The 18,137-nt window shown below is 37.3% G+C and overlaps 2 protein-coding genes across 2 annotated transcripts; both read right to left on the bottom strand.

The window, feature by feature from the left end:
* Positions 1-3,027: 3,027 nt before the first annotated feature.
* LOC109147059 (uncharacterized mitochondrial protein AtMg00810-like) lies at positions 3,028-3,813 on the bottom strand. The gene has a single exon (XM_019294696.1). The coding sequence runs from the start codon at positions 3,811-3,813 to the stop codon at positions 3,028-3,030; it is 786 nt and encodes a 261-aa protein (XP_019150241.1).
* Positions 3,814-5,444: 1,631 nt separating this feature from the next.
* On the bottom strand, positions 5,445-7,184 carry LOC109147058. The gene has a single exon (XM_019294695.1). The coding sequence runs from the start codon at positions 7,182-7,184 to the stop codon at positions 5,445-5,447; it is 1,740 nt and encodes a 579-aa protein (XP_019150240.1).
* Positions 7,185-18,137: the final 10,953 nt, after the last annotated feature.

Below are 18,137 nucleotides of genomic sequence, written 5' to 3'. Positions count from 1 at the left end.
TTATGTATTTCATACTTTATTACACATAGTATAATTAGAAATCATTATATTATCAATAATGATCACAATAATGTATGATATATAAAATAATATGGTGCGGTTAATTTTAATGTCGACTAACATTGTAAATTTTCTCAACTGCATCGCCCCCCCTCCCCCCCCCCCCCCCCAAACTCAAGTTTTCTAGCTCCGTCCCTGCATGTAGTTGTGTTTTAATAAAACTATAGTCTATATAAAATAAAATTAAATAACATTTTCACATATTTGAGTCTATAAATATCGAATGAAACTGTAGTTATATCGAAATGAAATTGTAGTTGTGTTGAACCGAAACTGCAGTGTATACAAAATGAAACTGAATAATCAATCGTTATACCCTACACCATGGCGCGCGTAGCACTGTGCACCGCGCGCCTCCCAAAACGACGTCGTTTTGGGATCGTTTTGGGAGGCGCGGTAGGAAGTTGCTGTGATTATGTATATTTGTTCACACAATTATGTATATTTGTTCATACAATTATGTATATTTGTTCATACAGTTATGTACATTTTTTTATACAATTATGTACATTCTTTTTATATAATTATGTACATCCGAATCAGAAAATTTGTGTGTATTATGTTAAGAGTTGATGTGTGTTATGTTAAAAGTTTATGTTTATTATGTATTATGTTAGATTATGTGTATTATCTTTTAAAAAGAGTATGTATATTTTGTTATATAATTATGTACATTCATGTATACAATTATGTGTTTTCTAGTATAAAATTATGTACATTTTTGAACAGGGTTTTTTTTTTTAAAGAAAAAATAACTGCCATACACTGGGTGGGAAATTAAAAAAAAAAAAAATTAAAACGACGTCGTTTTGCATCTGGGCGCAGAGTGCAACGCGCGCCGTGGTGTAGGATATAAATTGCCATTGAATAACAGAGTTACTTTTTGTGGAAGGGTGTGGAACATCGAGAAACAAATGCCGTTTATTTTCATTAAACTAAACGACGTCGTTTTGATGCGCGGTGCATAATCGATTATGCACCGCGGTACACGATATAATTTGCCAGAAATTAAACATACACATATTACAGTGGGTAATTAAAGAAAAATAAACATACACATATTATGTCCATAATTAAAGAAATTAAATATACACATATTACGTCCATTTTACCAACCTATATTTTACACTTTAATCTTACTATGGTAATTTAACATAGAGATTCCCTTTATTTAATTATTGTATATTTTTTTACTTAAAATATATAATATCAATTAGCCATGCTCTTTCTTCTATTTTTTGTTTAGACTTTTCCTAATATATCAATTGCGGGAACACTAATATACAAATCTTATAATTTCAAATAAATGTACACTTTCAAATATTAAAATTCTTTATAATTTCATCATCAATTTTATTATTGAAATGAGTTAATACCATCTAAGGCCCTCCGAGTATAGTGGTTTTGTCACATTTAGTCCTAAACTTTCAAATTGACCATTTGTGGTCCTTCGACTTTCAAATTTAACCATTCGTGGTCCAAGTTAATCACCCATGGTCCTTCAACTATTAAATCTTAACCAATCATGAAAGGACCACGCCTGGTTAAATTTCGAAACTTGAAGGATCATGTGTGGTTAACTTGGACCACAAATGATTAAATTTGAAAGTCGAAGGACCCACAGATGGTCAATTTGAAAGTTAGAACTAAACGTGGCAAAACCACTATACTCGGGGGACCCCATGTGGCATTAACTCTTCTTTAGATATATATAAAAAAAATTTATCTGTGCATCGCACAAGTGATTTACTAGTAAAACCTATTTATCGCCTCCACTAAAACTCAAACCCACAACCTCTCATATAAAGGAGTAACTTAGTGTCACTAGACTACAAGGTCCTTGTCGATTAAGATACAACTTTTGAGAAAACATTTTTCTTCATATGTTCTCCATATGTTCATTTTTGTTTCAATTACTGAAAAATCACAGTCAACTAAGGAAGCCACTAGAATCTATTCATATTCCTAGTCGACAAAAACCATAAGAGTGGATTATAGAGTAGCTTCCTTAAAGCAACTACAATAGTTATGTTGTTTCGATTAGGTTTGTGTCCAACAAGGAGAGAGAAATGGAAGAAAAGTGGGAAAAAAGAAAATGAAAAATATCACAGTCAAAATAAATTAAAATTTTATTAATTGTATTAACGCACTTAGCGAGCATGTTCATTGCACGCGCCCACCCGTAGCTACTAGTGTAATCATCTGGTCAATCATTTGACTCTAATTCCACCCTCATGGTAATTCAAATCAAATTGGAAACAATCGATCAAGACCATAACATGTAAACATCTCCCTATCTAACGTACCTATTACTCTCATATATAGTAGGAACAAGAATGTCTGTCTCATATGTACTCTACTCTTTTAGCAACAACACCTACATTTTCAAATTAAGAATATGCCATATAATCAAAGCATTAATCATACACAATATGAAGCAAATGTTCTAACATAACCTTGCATGATCACAACCTAATAATGATATCACAGAACAGAACTCAGATAGGAAGAAAGAAGAAGAAGCTTTGATGTATTGAAGAGATGAGCACTGGTACATTGGTATTATTCATCAGTTCTGAAGAAAGGGAAACACAGGGCTTATATACAAAGACTATTGATCTAACAGAGCTAACTGAAAGGGAAAGAAAAGTACTAACTGATTTATAACCAAATCAACCTAACTGACTTCTTGTCTTCTCTTCTAATACCCCCCACAAGCTGGAGTGTACATGGAATGATGCCCCATCTTGGAAACAAACTTCTGAAATAGCATAGGCTCTAGGGGTTTAGTCAGGATGTCTGCTGTCTGGTGCTCAGTAGGAACATGTAAGAGTTTTATAATGCCCTTTTGGATTTTCTATCTTATCAATTGACAATCTATCTCTATATGCTCAGTCCTTTCATGTAGAACTGGATTTTCTGCCATGGCAATTGCAGATTTGCTATCAGAAAACAAAATGGCTGATTCTACTGTCTGTACTTAGTGGACTTGAAGAAGATAGAACAACCACTGTATTTCACAAACAGTAAGAGCAAGGGCTCTATACTCAGCTTCAGAGGATGATCTAGATACAGTGCTTTGTTACTTGGACTTCCAGGATACCAAGGCATTTCCCAAAAACACACAAAAACGAGTGACAGATCTTCTTGTGTCAGAACAAGCTGCCCAATCTGAATCAGCAAATTAAAGCCACTCAACTTCAGATTGGAATCTGCAGGGAAGAACAAACCTTGTCCAGGACTGCCTTTAATGTACCTAAGCACTCTATGGACTACTTGGAGATGAAAAACTGTAGGTTTGTCTAAGAATTGAGACAATTGTCGCACATCAAAACATATGTCAGGTCTAGTGATGGTCAAATATAGGAGTTTTCCCAACAATCTTCTATACTGAGTGTTATCCTCTAATGCCTCACTATCATCTTGGGAGAACTTATTTTTCTGGACCATATGACACTTTACAGGTTTACTCTCAAGAAAACCTGCATCTTGTAGAAGGTCTAAGGCATACTTCCTTTGAGTTAGAGATATACCTATATGATTCCTAGCAACTTCCAATCCAAGGAAATACTTTAGGCTTCCCAAGTCCTTGATTTGGAAAACTGAATGTAAATGATCTTTGATTTGTTGGATTTGAGTTCTGTCACTGCTAGCCAATATCACATCATCTACATACACCACGAGGGCAATGAAACCATCACCAGATCCTCTAGTAAACAAAGAGTTATCACACACTTCTTGTGCAAACCCCATGTTAACAAGCTCAGTAGTTAGCCTGGCATTCCACTATCTGCTTGCCTGTTTCAGTCCAAAGAGGGATCTCTTTAGCCTACATACCTGCCCAGGTTGATTAGGGATAAAACCTGGGGGAAGGATTATATAAACCTCTTCATTGAGATCTCCATGCAGGAAAGCATTGTTAACATCAAGTTGATGTAGCTCCCACCCTCTTGCAGATCCCACAGTTAGCAATGTTCTAATAGTTGTTACCTTTGCAACTGGACTAAAAGTATCCACATAGTCTATGCCACAGGTCTGAGTGTACCCTTTTGCAACCAACCTGGCCTTGCACCTTTCCACTGTACCATCAGCCTTATGTTTTACTTTGTAAACACATCTACATCCTATTGGTTGTTTGGAAGGAGGAAGAGTGGTCAGCTCCCAAGTGTTGTTGGCTTGTAAAGCCTCTATTTCTGTCTGCATAGCATCCTTCCAACAATCATATTTTATGGCCTCATTGTATGACTTTGGTTCTTGAATATCAAGAATATTGGCAGAGAAAATCTTGAATGTAGGTGATAACTTCTCATAAGACAACACAGCTGATAGAGTGTGAAGAGAAGTCCTAACTGTAGGCAAGTTGTAATCATAGTTTCTCAGATAAACAGGTCTAGATTTTTGTCTCTTAGACCTCCTGGTCTACACTGGTATGGGATCAGATTGTACTGGCTCAGGATCACCCTGAGTAGCTTCAGGTGTGGGATCATTTGGCTCTACAGGGCCATTGTGACTCCTTTCCTCTCTTTGTACAGTCCTCTGGCAAACAATATCTTCCATAATACTTGTGTCACTTGGCAAAATAAGATCCTGAGGTGATCCTTATCTGTCAGTCTGTTTTGATGTCTTGTAAGGAAGGATATGTTCATAGAAGACCACATCCCTTGAAACAAATACTTCTCTAGAGTTCAGATCATAGAGCTTGTACCCTTTTACTCCATTAGGATGTCCAAGAAAAAAGACATTTCCTGGCCCTAGGTGAAAATTTTCCTAAATGACCTTTTTGTAAGACAGCATAGGCCAAGCACCTAAAGATCCTGAAATGTGAGTATTGTGGTGCCTTCTTGAATAACACCTGATAAGGAATCTGCCCTTGCAAAGCTGATGAAGGTAGTTTGTTAATAATATAGACTGCATGCAGTATGCAATCCCCCCAAAAACCATCTGATAATCCTGATTGGAACTTCAGTGCCCTTGCCACAGCTAGAATATGCCTATGTTTTCTTTCAACCACACCATTTTGTTGTGGTGTATACACACAATTTGTCTGATGGATTATCCCTTTTTGTTGATAAAACTTATCCATCTTAAATTCTTGTCCATTGTCCATCCTTATACATTTGATCATTTTCCCGAACTGTGTCACGATCAAGGCACAAAATCCTTGAACTAATGACCTGACTTCATCTTTGCCTTTCAGTAAATAGACCCATGTGGCCCTGCTACAATCATCCATAATTGTTAAGAAAAATCTGTGTCCATATATGGTGTGTGTGTGTGTAGTATGGTCCCCAGATGTCAATATGGATCAGATCAAAACATTCACTACAAACAGTAGAACTAGTATGAAAGGGCAATCTTCTTTGTTTAGCTAAATGGCAAGTGTTTCAAACATCATCTTTATTCACTTTCAAATTTACATTCAACAAAGAAGGTATTTGTTTCAGTTTTTCATAAGAGCAGTGCCCTAATCTAGCATGCCAAGCATTGGCAGAATTACAGAAGTTGACTCTAGCCTGTACTACTTTATTAGAAACAGGAAGAGTGGGTTTTACAAGGTAATACAACCCTCTTTGCAAGTTAGCCAAGCGAATCACCTCCCCACATTCCTGATCCTGTATAATGCACCAGTCAGAATACAACAACACTTTGCATTTGGAGGTCTTAATTAGTTCACTGTCAGAGATTAGATTGTAATGGAAAGCAGGCACACATAATACATTTTGCAGAACCAGACCATCAGCACAAATAGATCCTATGTGTGTAATATCAGCTTTGCCTCCATTAGGTAGTTCAAAAAACATACCTTGGATCTCTTTTGCATTAGTTAACATGCTATGATGACATACAACATGATGGGTAGCCCCACTATCTAATATCCAAGCAGCTTGATTTTCAGAAGAGAGGTCAGAGTGAATACCTTCAAGTTGGGAATTGGGAGCAAAATTGGCAGCAATCAGGTTGGCCTGGGGTATTCCTTCAGTCACACTCAAGGGTGATTGGTGAATTATGCTATTCCTATGCAAAAGTTGTTTGATCAATCTGTAATCATCTAGGCTTAAAGTAACAGAACCAGTATTGTTAGATCCCGTGTCCTCACTTAAAACCTGCTCATTGGTGTTGGTTGCAACTTGATTAACAGAACCAACAACCTTCTGTCTTGGTTTCCACCCAGGTGGATAACCATTCTTCTTGTAACATTTCTCTCCTATATGTCCAGTAAAGCCACAGTAAGTGCAGACAGGTTTCTTGTTGCTATTGGAATGGAACTTCTTGAAGCCTGCTCCATTGCCCTGTGTATGTAGAACTCTGCCTGCTTCTTGAGTTTGCATTCCTGTTACCCCATTATTGAACCTTCTTTCTTGCTGTTGAACAATCATAAAGGCCTCATCAACAGTAGGAAGAGGTTTTGTCATCATGATCTGAGACTGGACAGATGCATAAGTCTCATTGAGACCTCTTAAGAAAACTGAGAGGTTGTCATTTTCTAGGTGTTGTTGCAAAGTCTCCAACAATCCGCAATCACACATTCTATCACACTTGCATGTAGGCAAGGGCCTAATGACTTGAAGTTCATCCCAGAGATTTTCCAATTTTGCAAAATAACCGCTCACAGTTAAGTCACCATGTCTGATCTGGTGAATCTCAGCAAGTAGGTTTGAAATTCTGAAAATATCTGCTTCGTTGAACCTGGCTCTCAGTGTGCTCCATATACGTTCAGCTGATCCAACCCAAAGGAGTGTTGACGCTATCTCTGGGGAAATGGCTCTCATGATCCAAGTTGCCACCATATTATTGCATCTTCTCCAATAAGGGTATTTTACTTCACCTATGTTGGGAATGGGAATTGTGCCATCCACAAACCCTAATTTGTTCTTGGACAGCAATGCCATCTCCATTGCTCTGGCCCAAGGATGGTAATTCCGGCCACTTAGAACGTTTGAGACAAGAATCAATGGAGGATTCTCATTCGGATGCAAGAAATAGGGACTGGCGGTGTCGTTCGGATCAAAAATTGCTGCGACGGTATTGACGTTCTCCTGTGCTGGGGGAGCCGTCGAGGTTCCTGCTACAGGCGGGGCAGCCGAGGTCCCAGGAGGTCTAATCGACGCGTTGTTCCAAGCCATGGATGCTGCGCTTATAGCTCTGATACCATATCATAGAACAGAACTCAGATAGGAAGAAAGAAGAAGAAGCTTTGATGTATTGAAGAGATGAGCACTGTTACATTGGTATTATTCATCAGTTCTGAATAAAGGGAAACACAGGACTTATATACAAAGACTATTGATCTAAAAGAACTAACTGAAAGGGAAAGAAAAGTACTGTTGGTCCCGATAGGGTGGTGAAAGTCTAGAGGGGGGGGGGGGGGGTGAATAGACTTTCAAGCTTTTTCAAATTAAATAACTCTTTGGTAACTTCAACTCTAAGTAACAAGTAAATAGAGCAAATTTGTACTGCACAGTGGAATAATAGTAAAGAGTTATGCCCAACTAGTAAATTAAGTGTGCAGGTATAAGTAAGTTAGGTACAAATGATATGTAAAGTGACAGAGATATCTTGAATATATAAAGGAGATGGTTCACTCAATATATAATAACAATATTCAAGATTGTAAATAAATATCGTATCACGTCGAACGTGTGACGACTGTTACATGCAACACGTCAAACTTGCTTAGAATAAATCACTTTTTAAGCTCGAGAAGTTTGAGTCACATGCATACGTGAGAACACACTAAACCCGGATGATTAAGATTAACTGTGAATAGTAAACGGGTTAGTCGGATGAGATAGATAGATATAGCAAATAATGTAAGTGCGGTATGTAAATGAGAGAGGCAATTTATAGTGGTTCGGAAGTGGCGTAATCTTCCTAGTCCACTTTTCTCCTTTCACGTCTAGGAGAAATTCACTATTTTCCACACACAGTTACAATAGTGAACAAGTGCTACACAGGCACTTCTTCCGGATGTCTTGCACACAGCTACACCCTGCTCCGAGTGTCTCGCACACAGCTACACTCAACTCCGAGTATTTCGCACACAGCTATACTCAACGCCAACTAAGTGTCTTGCACACAGCTACACTTAGAAACTACGAGTGTTTTGCACACAGCTACACTCACTAGAGTATTTTGCACACAACTATACTCTTTCTACAATTTACAAATACAAGGATTTGTATTTCTCTCTCCAACTAGATTTGAGACTATTCAGACTAAGTCTCTTAGAATATTTGAGCACTAGCACTTTTGAATTTTGCACTTGTATTCTATCTCGTTTTTCTCTGCTCTACTCTACAGTTTGTCTTCAAGTCTTCATGGCTCTTTATAGTCAATCAAATATATCCGTTGGAGTTGGATAATTTGATATTTGAATTTTGAATCTTCATAGCCTGATATTGTTGACAGTAGTAGATCTTCAATATTGATTTGATTTGTCAACTTGCCTGACAAAGTAATTATTTTTAGCACAACTTTGATTTTCTAGTTGTTTCTAAAAATATTACTTTAATTGTCAATTTGAATATCCAACGAATCTTTGAAATAAATTCATCTGATAGAATTTATTTCTAGGATAAGTTTTTATATTCATGCCTTCATAAATATTTTTCCGTTCTGATCAAATGTCTTTCAGGCAATTTTGGAGTCTTGTGGCATGTGGGTGGACTTGGAGTAAATTCCTTCGAATTTATCCAATTTCTGATCATCTTGCTCTTTTGCCACATTGTGCTCCTTTGACTTGAACATCGTGCTCCTTGACTTTGAACATTGTGCTTCTTTCGATACATTGTGCTCTTCTGACAGCATTGTGCTTCTTAGACAACATTGTGCTTCCTTCGATACATTGTGCTCTTCTGACAGCATTGTGATTCTTAGGTGGCATTGTGCTCCTTTCAGATTTGGTCACATTATGCTCCTTTAGTAGGCATCGTGCTCCTTCGGACACATTGTGCTCTTTTGAACACATCGTGCTCCTTTAGCAAGGCATCGTGCTCCTTCGGACACATTGTGCTCTTTTGAACACATCGTGCTCCTTTAGCACACATTGTGCTCTTTTGAACACATCGTGCTCCTTCAAAATCTGCCTTAAAAATATAGGTCCTTAGGGGGAATCGATCTCGAGTGTGATCGTTTAGAGTAAAGACCTCTACCATTTCGCCGTTAAGCTCATCCGATCATTCCTTGCAACGTCATTGCTTTGTGCTTCTTTCACGGATGAATACTCGTAGGACCAAAATTAATTTCTCAAATTAATTTTGTTCTTCCTATGGTAGATTCCTTCTGATTTCAATATTCTGATTTATGATGCTTGTACTAAAGACTTAAAAACTAAGGGGATCTAAAGATACATTTGGCTCATCAAAACTTACAAAAATATTCCTATCAATTTTCCCCCTTTTTGATGACGTCAAAACCTATATTATTTTCATTGACATAGCCAAGATGAGTTTAACAAATGATTTTGACTCTAGGAAAGGTATTTTTAGCCACTATATTCCTATTTCGCATTTTTGGAATTTTAATGATAATGAATTTTTTCATTTTTCCAGTTCATGCGATTTGATACACTCTAAGCTAAAAATATAACCTTTCAAGACAAATAATAAAATTAAGAAACAACTTAATAGCATCATAAACAGATAATTCAAATCATTTCAAATTGTTTCATGGGTTCATGTACCCGTGGACCACAAAAAAACTGTACCAATCATACAAATCATCTAATCACTTTGTTTCTCTTTTCCTTGAGCACATTGTTAATATGGTTCTGAACATCAACGAAATTGTCACTAATGGCAAAGTTGTTGCATACCTGCCCAACTGAATAGTAGTTGAAAGCTTCAGTGATGTTGCTTCCGGGCAGTATACCTTCCTCATACCATATGATGCACTCTTCTAGACTTTTTCCATCTTGTAGCTCGGCATCATTGACTTTGATGTAGTCCCTTAGAACCATAATCATCAAGGCTCTAGCATAGCTTTGAATTCTTCTGAAATTTTCACTTGAAACCCACATGTTTTGATCACTAGGACCACTTTTCTTCATTCCTTTTGGTAGATCATTCAAAGTCACCAACTTTGGCATTTCAACTCTACCGTCTCGCAGTGTGGATTCCAAATAAAGAGCTGCACGGTTGTACCAATTTATTTGCTCAATGTTTCCCCCTGCACAAACAATATCACGAAAAGAACGGTTAGTGGTATTTGCACTGCTTGATCCTCCTGGACTGCCAGCTTCACCACCACCGAACCAATACTCCAATCCTCCTTTTCTTGGTGCATTTCTTCCAGCAGATCTGCCTCCTCCACCCCTACTACTGCTTGTGCCAACATTTCTGCTAGCCATGGCAGTCATCATCATCTCAATCATGCTCTCCAAATGACTGAATCTCTCTTCCCCCTTTTTGGCGTAATCAAGAAGTGTATGAATTGATTCACGAAGAGATGAAATGGATTCGGAAATGTTCTCATAAGAACCCCGAAGACAGCCCACTTTGGTGTTAACTGAGATGAGATCCGTGTGGACATCACTAATCTGCTTTTCATGTTGATGAACAACATTGAGAATACCTTGGCTTTGGTTCACGGCAATTGCTTCATTTGCCTTTCCAGAATTCTTGAGGATTTGTGAAAGTTAGATATAGAACTCATTGAGTTGCCCTTTGACATTGTTATTCAAACTTCCAACTTGTCTTTCAAGTGCTTGGTGGGTATCAATCAAATGTTGTTGACTTCTCCGATTTTCATCAAAAGATGCTTCGAATTTTCCACCTTGAATATTGACAACTTGATCCCCATGAGTGTAGATCCCTTGAAACATGTTCTCAATTCGGTCAACAAGGCTTAAGACAACTTTCTCCAGATTTTCCAACTTCTCATTTGTAGGTGTGCCAACAAGTTCTTGCTCTTCTCGGGATGAGGGAAAACACCTTGCTCCTTCTTAAGCAAAATCGGCTTCAAGCATGTGAGATTGAGCTTGATTTTCCACTATATTTCCTTCCCTTTCCGGAGTGTGTAGCACGTGAGTGTCACCATGTGCACTTTCTGCATTAAGAGATTGAATTTCCTCCGTATGTTGACTAGCTTGCATGGCATTTTGGTCTTGACTTATTTCAGTGAGATTTAACACACTCACATCATATAAGCCACTATCCATCAAGTGTACACCATATGTGACATTTTCTTCAACATCCCTTGTCACAAATTCGGCCATATCAACTAAGAAATTGTCTTCAGTAGGCAAATCATCTTGAACGGTGCAGTCAACAGTAGCTTCGGCCAATTTGGCTTTCAATTTGTTCACAAAAGCTCCATTTACCGTAGACAACAAGGTTGCATGGCAAACATCAAAATTGCCAATCCAATTTAGTGAAAACAATTCTTCTTCATGCATACTTGGTCCCTTAGTCATCAACTCATCATAAGGACCAAGTCTCCATTTTCTCCAACTTAGAACTCTACGGTATTCATTCACTAATACACAGTCTAATCCTTCAACTTGATGAATCTCCTCATTCAACATTGTTTCCAATTCGGCAATTTGGGAAAAAGGATTTAAGAGACTTTGGCTTGCATTTGGGTTAAGACATGTGGTAGGATTTTGGCTTGTGGTAGGGTTAAGGCTTGAGGTAGGGTTATGGCTTGTGTTTGGATTTTGGCTTGATGTAGGGTTTTCATGGGATTGAGAGGGTAGACCAAGAATTTCTGCAACCGGTCTTTTTCTAGCTGGGATACCTCTCGGCTTCCTCTTTCTTTTGGAGTTTAGATCACTAACCACTTCATGATCTTTAAACAAGATTCTATTACTCCCAAAAGGCTTCTTTGACCTCATAGTCAACCCTTTACTTTTGATAATCTCTCCAATGAGCAAACCGAACCCTAATATACGGTTGAACTTCCCATTCCTTATTTTTGCACCTTTCACAAAGTGTGCAATTCGGCTCAAGACAAGCTTACTCCAATCACCCTTAACAACATTCATGATAGCATGTACATAACCAATTCTTACGGGTGAAATATCTTCCATGCTATTTAATTTGCACAACACACATTTGTAGAGAATTTTAACAAGCATTTCATACTCCAACTTCAACTCAGATTTTTGACCGGAAAGATTTGGTTCAAGAGAGGCATTGTCATTCCGAATTTCTGTCCAAATTTCCGTATGATCATATAAATGAACATCTAAGTCCAACAGTGGTTGTTCTGGACTAGATATGGGCAGTCCAAAGGTTGTGTGCAACTCGTGTTCATCAATGGTGATGAGAGTTCCCATTCACGGTGGACTCAATGGTCCATCCAACAACCTTGGCATTCGTATAAAACTCTGCTACATCTTCATCATAAAATCCAGAATATGAGTAAGAACATAACCTCATTAGATTGCTTTGTTGAAGTGCATTGATGATTCTTTGTGCAAGAGGAGAGTTCTCGGCTTCTTTGAGGAATCCTTGAGGGTCAAAACTTCCTCCAGCCTTGATTCCCACTGCTAGCTTTGCAAGGTTGAGTTGTGTGGTGTGTTCTTCATTCGGTTGTGAGCTTGTATCTCCAATGGTGGCCATAATTCGATTGATATTTTTAGGAGATTTGAGGGATTGAAAATTTTTGGAAGAAGAGGTTTGTATTTCGGCTATGGAAGATGAAAAGCTTTTGAAATTTTGAGTGTAATGGTGGCTTCTCCAACCGATTGGGTAGAAAGGAGGTGTCTTTACACAAATATCCTCACAATTAAATGTTGACTTTTAATAAGTGAGGGGTATTTTTGATATTCCAATAGCTTCCAACCTTTGACCTAACTGATAGTTAGTTTAGGTTATATATTCTCCATCCAATTTGTCTGCTGATGTGGCGCCAAAAATTTAGATACTCGGACTGATTTTACCTGAAATAAAATTCAAAGAGCACTAAATCTATTCGAAAATAATATGTATGTATCTACACGTTTTTATTTAGATGGAAGGGAGAGAAATCTATTCTTTCTAGACTATTTATTGTGCACAACTACCATAAAAAGGTGTTCTCATTTAAGACATTCTATCATCACACCATCTTATCACTCTTAAATGGTAAGATTTGGCATATCTAGATGATTTCTACTTGTACATATGTATATAGATATACGGTTAGAAAGATATATAAGCACTATGTGCTTTAACACCATTTAATAGATATAGGTGGACATTAAAAAGATGTGACATTTTTTGCATGTGTGACACATAGGCACGAAAATTTAAATCAGATAAAGTGTCGAAATATCAGATGAAAAATTGAGCTTATAAATAGAATAGTGTTTAGAAACTTAGCTCAATTCAATCATGCCCATTTCGTGTCTCAATTTCGAAAATCTTGATTCACACAGAGGCTTTGTAAGAATATCAGCTAATTGATTCTCGGTCGGGATATATTCGATTGATAATTCCTTCTTTTCAACATGATCCCGGATAAAATGATGTCTCACATCAATGTGTTTTGTTCTTGAATGTAACACGGGATTATGTGTTATGGCAATAGCACTTGTATTGTCACACAATATATTGACATTTTCACAATTCACGCCATAATCTTTCAGTTGTTGTTTCATCCAAAGAATTTGCGCACAACAACTTCCAGCAGCTATATATTCAGCTTCAGCTGTACTTGTAGCTATGGAGTTTTGCTTTTTGCTGAACCATGAAGCCAACCTTCCCCCTAAGAACTGGCACGTTCCTGAGGTACTTTTGCGATCGATTTTACATCCTGCAAAATCTGCATCTGAGAAACCAGTTAGTGTCAAGTTACCTTCTTTGGGATACCATAATCCCACATTGACTGTTCCTTTTAAGTATCGGATGATTTTCTTGGTAGCAAGAAGATGACTCTCTTTTGGCTTTGACTGGAACCTAGCACATACTCCCACTGAATAAGATATATCTGGTCGACTTGCAGTGAGGTATAGTAATGATCCAATCATTCCTCGATATTTTGTTTCGTCAACATCCTTGCCTTCATCATCTTTATCTAATCGTAAAGATGTGCTCATCGGGATCTTGATTGAGGATTTTCCATCTTGACCAAATTTCCTTATAAGATCCTTTGTGTATTTGGCCTGATTGATGAATATTCCTTCGCTGAGTTGCTTTACTTGTAGTCCAAGAAAGTAATTCAATTCTCCCATCATGCTCATCTCAAACTTATTCTGCATGAGCTTAGAAAATTTCTCACAAAGAATTTTATTAGTACTTCCAAAGATAATATCATCAACATAAATTTGTACTAATAAAATGTGATCATTTTCTTGAATTCTAAATAAGGTTTTATCAACAGGGCCTTTTGTGAAACCACAGTTAATTAGGAACATTGATAGGGTGTCATACCAAGCTCTCGGTGCTTGTTTTAACCCATATAACGCCTTCTTTAACTTGTAGACCTTATTAATATCACCTTTTACCTCGAAACCGGGAGGTTGCTCAACATAGACTTCCTCTTCAAGTAATCCGTTTAAAAACGCACTTTTCACGTCCATTTGATAGACAGTGAAATTCTTGTATGCGGCATAAGCTAGAAATATTCTGATGGCTTCTAGTCTTGCAACGGGTGCAAATGTTTCATCGAAATCTATGCCTTCTTCTTGTGAATATCCTTTTGCCACTAAACGTGCTTTATTTCGAATGACGATTCCATCCTCATTAGCTTTATTCCGAAAGACCCATTTTGTTCCAATTACATTGTAATTTTCAGGTCTTGGAACTAATTCCCATACGTCATTTCTCTTAAACTGTTCAAGCTCTTCTTGCATTGCATTGATCCAATCTGAATCACTTAGTGCTTCTTCAATGCTTGTGGGCTCCACCTGATAAAGAAAACAAGAGAATAAAGAATTTATACTTGAGGACCTTGTTTTTACTCCTTCTCGTAGATCTCCAATCACTAGCTCTGGAGGGTGATTTTTGAGCCATCTCAAGTCAGGTTGTAGATTATGTGAGCTTTCCACGTTTCCCTGTTCAGTAGGTAAATTGGAGGTAGACACATTTTGCTCATCAGATTGATCTCCAATTTGTGTATTGACTTGAGAGTTTTGATTTTCCACGTGTGCATCTTCATTGGCTTCCACGTGTTCTTCACTATTGCAATCAATGTCCAATTGCTCCATACCCTGTACAATTTGATCTTTAAAAGATATGTCAGCATCATTAAATGATTTTTCAACTTGACAAATCTCCTGATCATTTTTGTTGCTTTGGGTTTCCTTCATATGAGCTTCATCAAATGTGACATGAATTGATTCTTCTACCACCATTGATTTCTTGTTCAATACTCTAAATGCTTTACTGGTAGATGAATATCCCAAAAATATTCCTTCATCTGCACGCTCATCAAAAGTCTTTAGATATGTTTTACCATTATTAAGAATAAAACATTTGATACCAAAAGTATTGAAATAGTTGAGTTTAGGTTTTCTCCCTTTCCATAATTCGTACGGAGTCTTATTGTAAGACTTATGTATCAAGCTCCGATTTTGTGTGTAGCAAGCGGTGTTGATTGCTTCAGCCCAATATCTTTTAGGTAGCTCGGCTGACGTAATCATCACTCGTGCGGCTTCTTTTAGCGTTCTATTTCTTCTTTCGGCTACACCGTTTTGTTGAGGTGTACGTGCGGCAGATAGTTGATGTAGAATTCCTTGGGAATTGCAGTAGGCTTCAATCACTTGATTCACGAATTCAGTTCCACGATCCGTTCGGATTTTTGCAATTTTCAAGTCTTTCTCATTTTGTAGTAGCTTCAGTAGATCTGGCAACTTTTGCTCCACTTCATTTTTCTTTTTGAGAAATATTGTCCATGTGTACCTGGAAAAGTCATCAACAACAACTAGTGTATATTTCTTACCACTTAGACTTGCTGGGTCTACTGGACCAAATAGATCCATGTGTAGTAGACTTAGCGGTCTTGTTGTAGATTCTTGAGCTTTGGATTTGAAAGATGACTTGACTTGCTTTCCTCTTTGGCAAGCATCACATATTTGATTTTTCTTGTAGACAATGTCGGGTAGACCTTCAACTAATTTGTTTCTTGCTAGCTTGTTAATAGTCTTGAAGTTTAGATGTTTCAACTTCTTGTGCCATTCCCAACTTGTTGCGTGTGAGTTGTTTGCTAGTAGACACACTGATTCTTTTGTTGTGTCCCAATCCACAACGTACATATTTTTCTTTCTTATCCCTTCGAGAACAACTTCTCCTGTGGAATTATTCTTCACTTGGCACTTGTCTTTGAAGAACTCAACTAGATATCCTTTGTCAACAAAATTGACTTGTACTTAACAAGTTGAATTTTAGACCTTCAACAAAGGATACATCTTCGATTTTCAGACCATTTCGAAAAATTGTACCGATTCCTTTTGTTATGCCGTATCGTTCATTTCCACCGAATACGACTTTTGGTCCTTCGATATTTTTAAGATTCACAAGACTTGATTTATTTCCAGTCATGTGTCTAGAACATCCACTATCGAAGTGCCAAACTTCCTGCAAATGAATTAAACATTTTTAGGTACCCAACTTGACTTGGGTCCTTGGTGTTAGTCATTTTTGGTACCCAAATCCACCTTGTACTCACTGATCTAAGTTTAGGTGATTGGTAACCATTAAACACATTATAATCATATTTAATTTTTGAAAAACATTTTTTGTGCCGGTTTTTGAAAATTGACTCGATTTCTTGACACGTGGATATAGATTGTTTGGGCCTGTGATAAGCATTAAATCTGGACTTAGTCCATGGTTTAATATTTCCAAACCAATCTTGTTTAGAGGGATAGATCTCCCTGCCTCAATCCTCGGATTTCTTCTTATTTTCCTATGAGGACTTTGTGCACTAGACTCATTGGTATATTTCCATTTAGGAACAACCTTTTATCTTTTAATGTACTGTTTGGACAAAATATTGTTTCTTTGATGCTTTAGTCCAACAGTGTTAATTTTGACATCAGTTTGGTAACCAATTCCTTGTCTCACTGTGCTTTCTTGACCTTTTACAAATTTTACTACTTGAACTTTATTACTTAAAGTAGTAGTAGAATTGGTCAATTTTTCGGAGGCTTGAGAACACGATGGATCATAACCAAGTCTGGTTTTATCACTTGAGGGTTTTTTGCATATTTACCATTTTGTCCCATTTATTTTGGATGAATGTGTAAATGTAGCTATAACCTCTCTGAGGTTGTGTTCTCTCACTTCCATTGATTTACACTCTTCTTGAAGACAAATAATTTTATCTTTCAAGTCTTTCACTTCAAGTAGAGCATTTTGCAATTTTTCATTTAATTGATCCTTTTCAAGAATTAGATGATTATTGCGCTCTTTGAGTTGAGAGTGAGTGTCCATTACGGTTTGACATTCTTCCATTAAGTGAAAGAAGGACTCTCTAGAAAATGAAGAATTGACAGAGTCATAAGATTTAGATGTTACCTCATTTTCTTCATGTCCATTAGCCATAAGACACATGTCCTCGTGTGGTGTATTGTTGGAGATGCTCATGCAAAACATTGCATTGTCATCCTTTGAGGTGTCACTTTCATCACTTGAAGATTCTTCTGACTCACTTATTTCAAGTGGGTCACTGATGAGTGCTTTTTCTCTTTCTTTTAATCTTTTATCTTTGGGCTTGAATTCTTCCTGTTGAGGGTTAGTAACATTTGTGTACTGACTTTTATTCACCTTGGGATATGGACAACTTGCTGCAAACTGTCCCGGTTTTCTACAGTTGTAACACAAATTTGAATCTTCCTCAATAATTTCTTTCTTTTGAATTCTTCGTTGTATTCCCTGATTTCCCTTGTGGATTTTTCTTGTAGTTGCTTCTCTTCATGAATTTCCTGAATTTCTTGACAAAGAGAGCAAATTGATCATTAGGCAATAATTCAACATTTTATACTGACCTTGAGGCTGATGGTTGCTCGGCTGTAAGCGCGTTGTTCTTTTCTTCATGATCTTCCTCTAATCTTGATTTCATCTCAAATTCATATGCTTTTAGATCACTAAAGAGCTTATCGGTTGATAGGGTTTTTAGATCCCTATGATCTCTCATGGCTGTGACCTTCATGT

This window comes from Ipomoea nil, unplaced genomic scaffold (genome assembly GCF_001879475.1).
Source record: "Ipomoea nil cultivar Tokyo-kokei standard unplaced genomic scaffold, Asagao_1.1 scaffold1971, whole genome shotgun sequence".
In the NCBI taxonomy this organism is placed as follows: domain Eukaryota; kingdom Viridiplantae; phylum Streptophyta; class Magnoliopsida; order Solanales; family Convolvulaceae; genus Ipomoea; species Ipomoea nil.
The sequence above is the reverse complement of the archived record's forward strand: the minus strand, read 5'-3'. Positions and strand labels throughout refer to the sequence as shown.

Excerpts from the sequence above, each read along its gene's own strand:
- LOC109147058 (XM_019294695.1), bottom strand. The coding sequence starts at position 7,184 with ATGGCTTGGAACAACGCGTCGATTAGACCTCCTGGGACCTCGGCTGCC.
- LOC109147059 (XM_019294696.1), bottom strand. The coding sequence starts at position 3,813 with ATGGGGTTTGCACAAGAAGTGTGTGATAACTCTTTGTTTACTAGAGGA.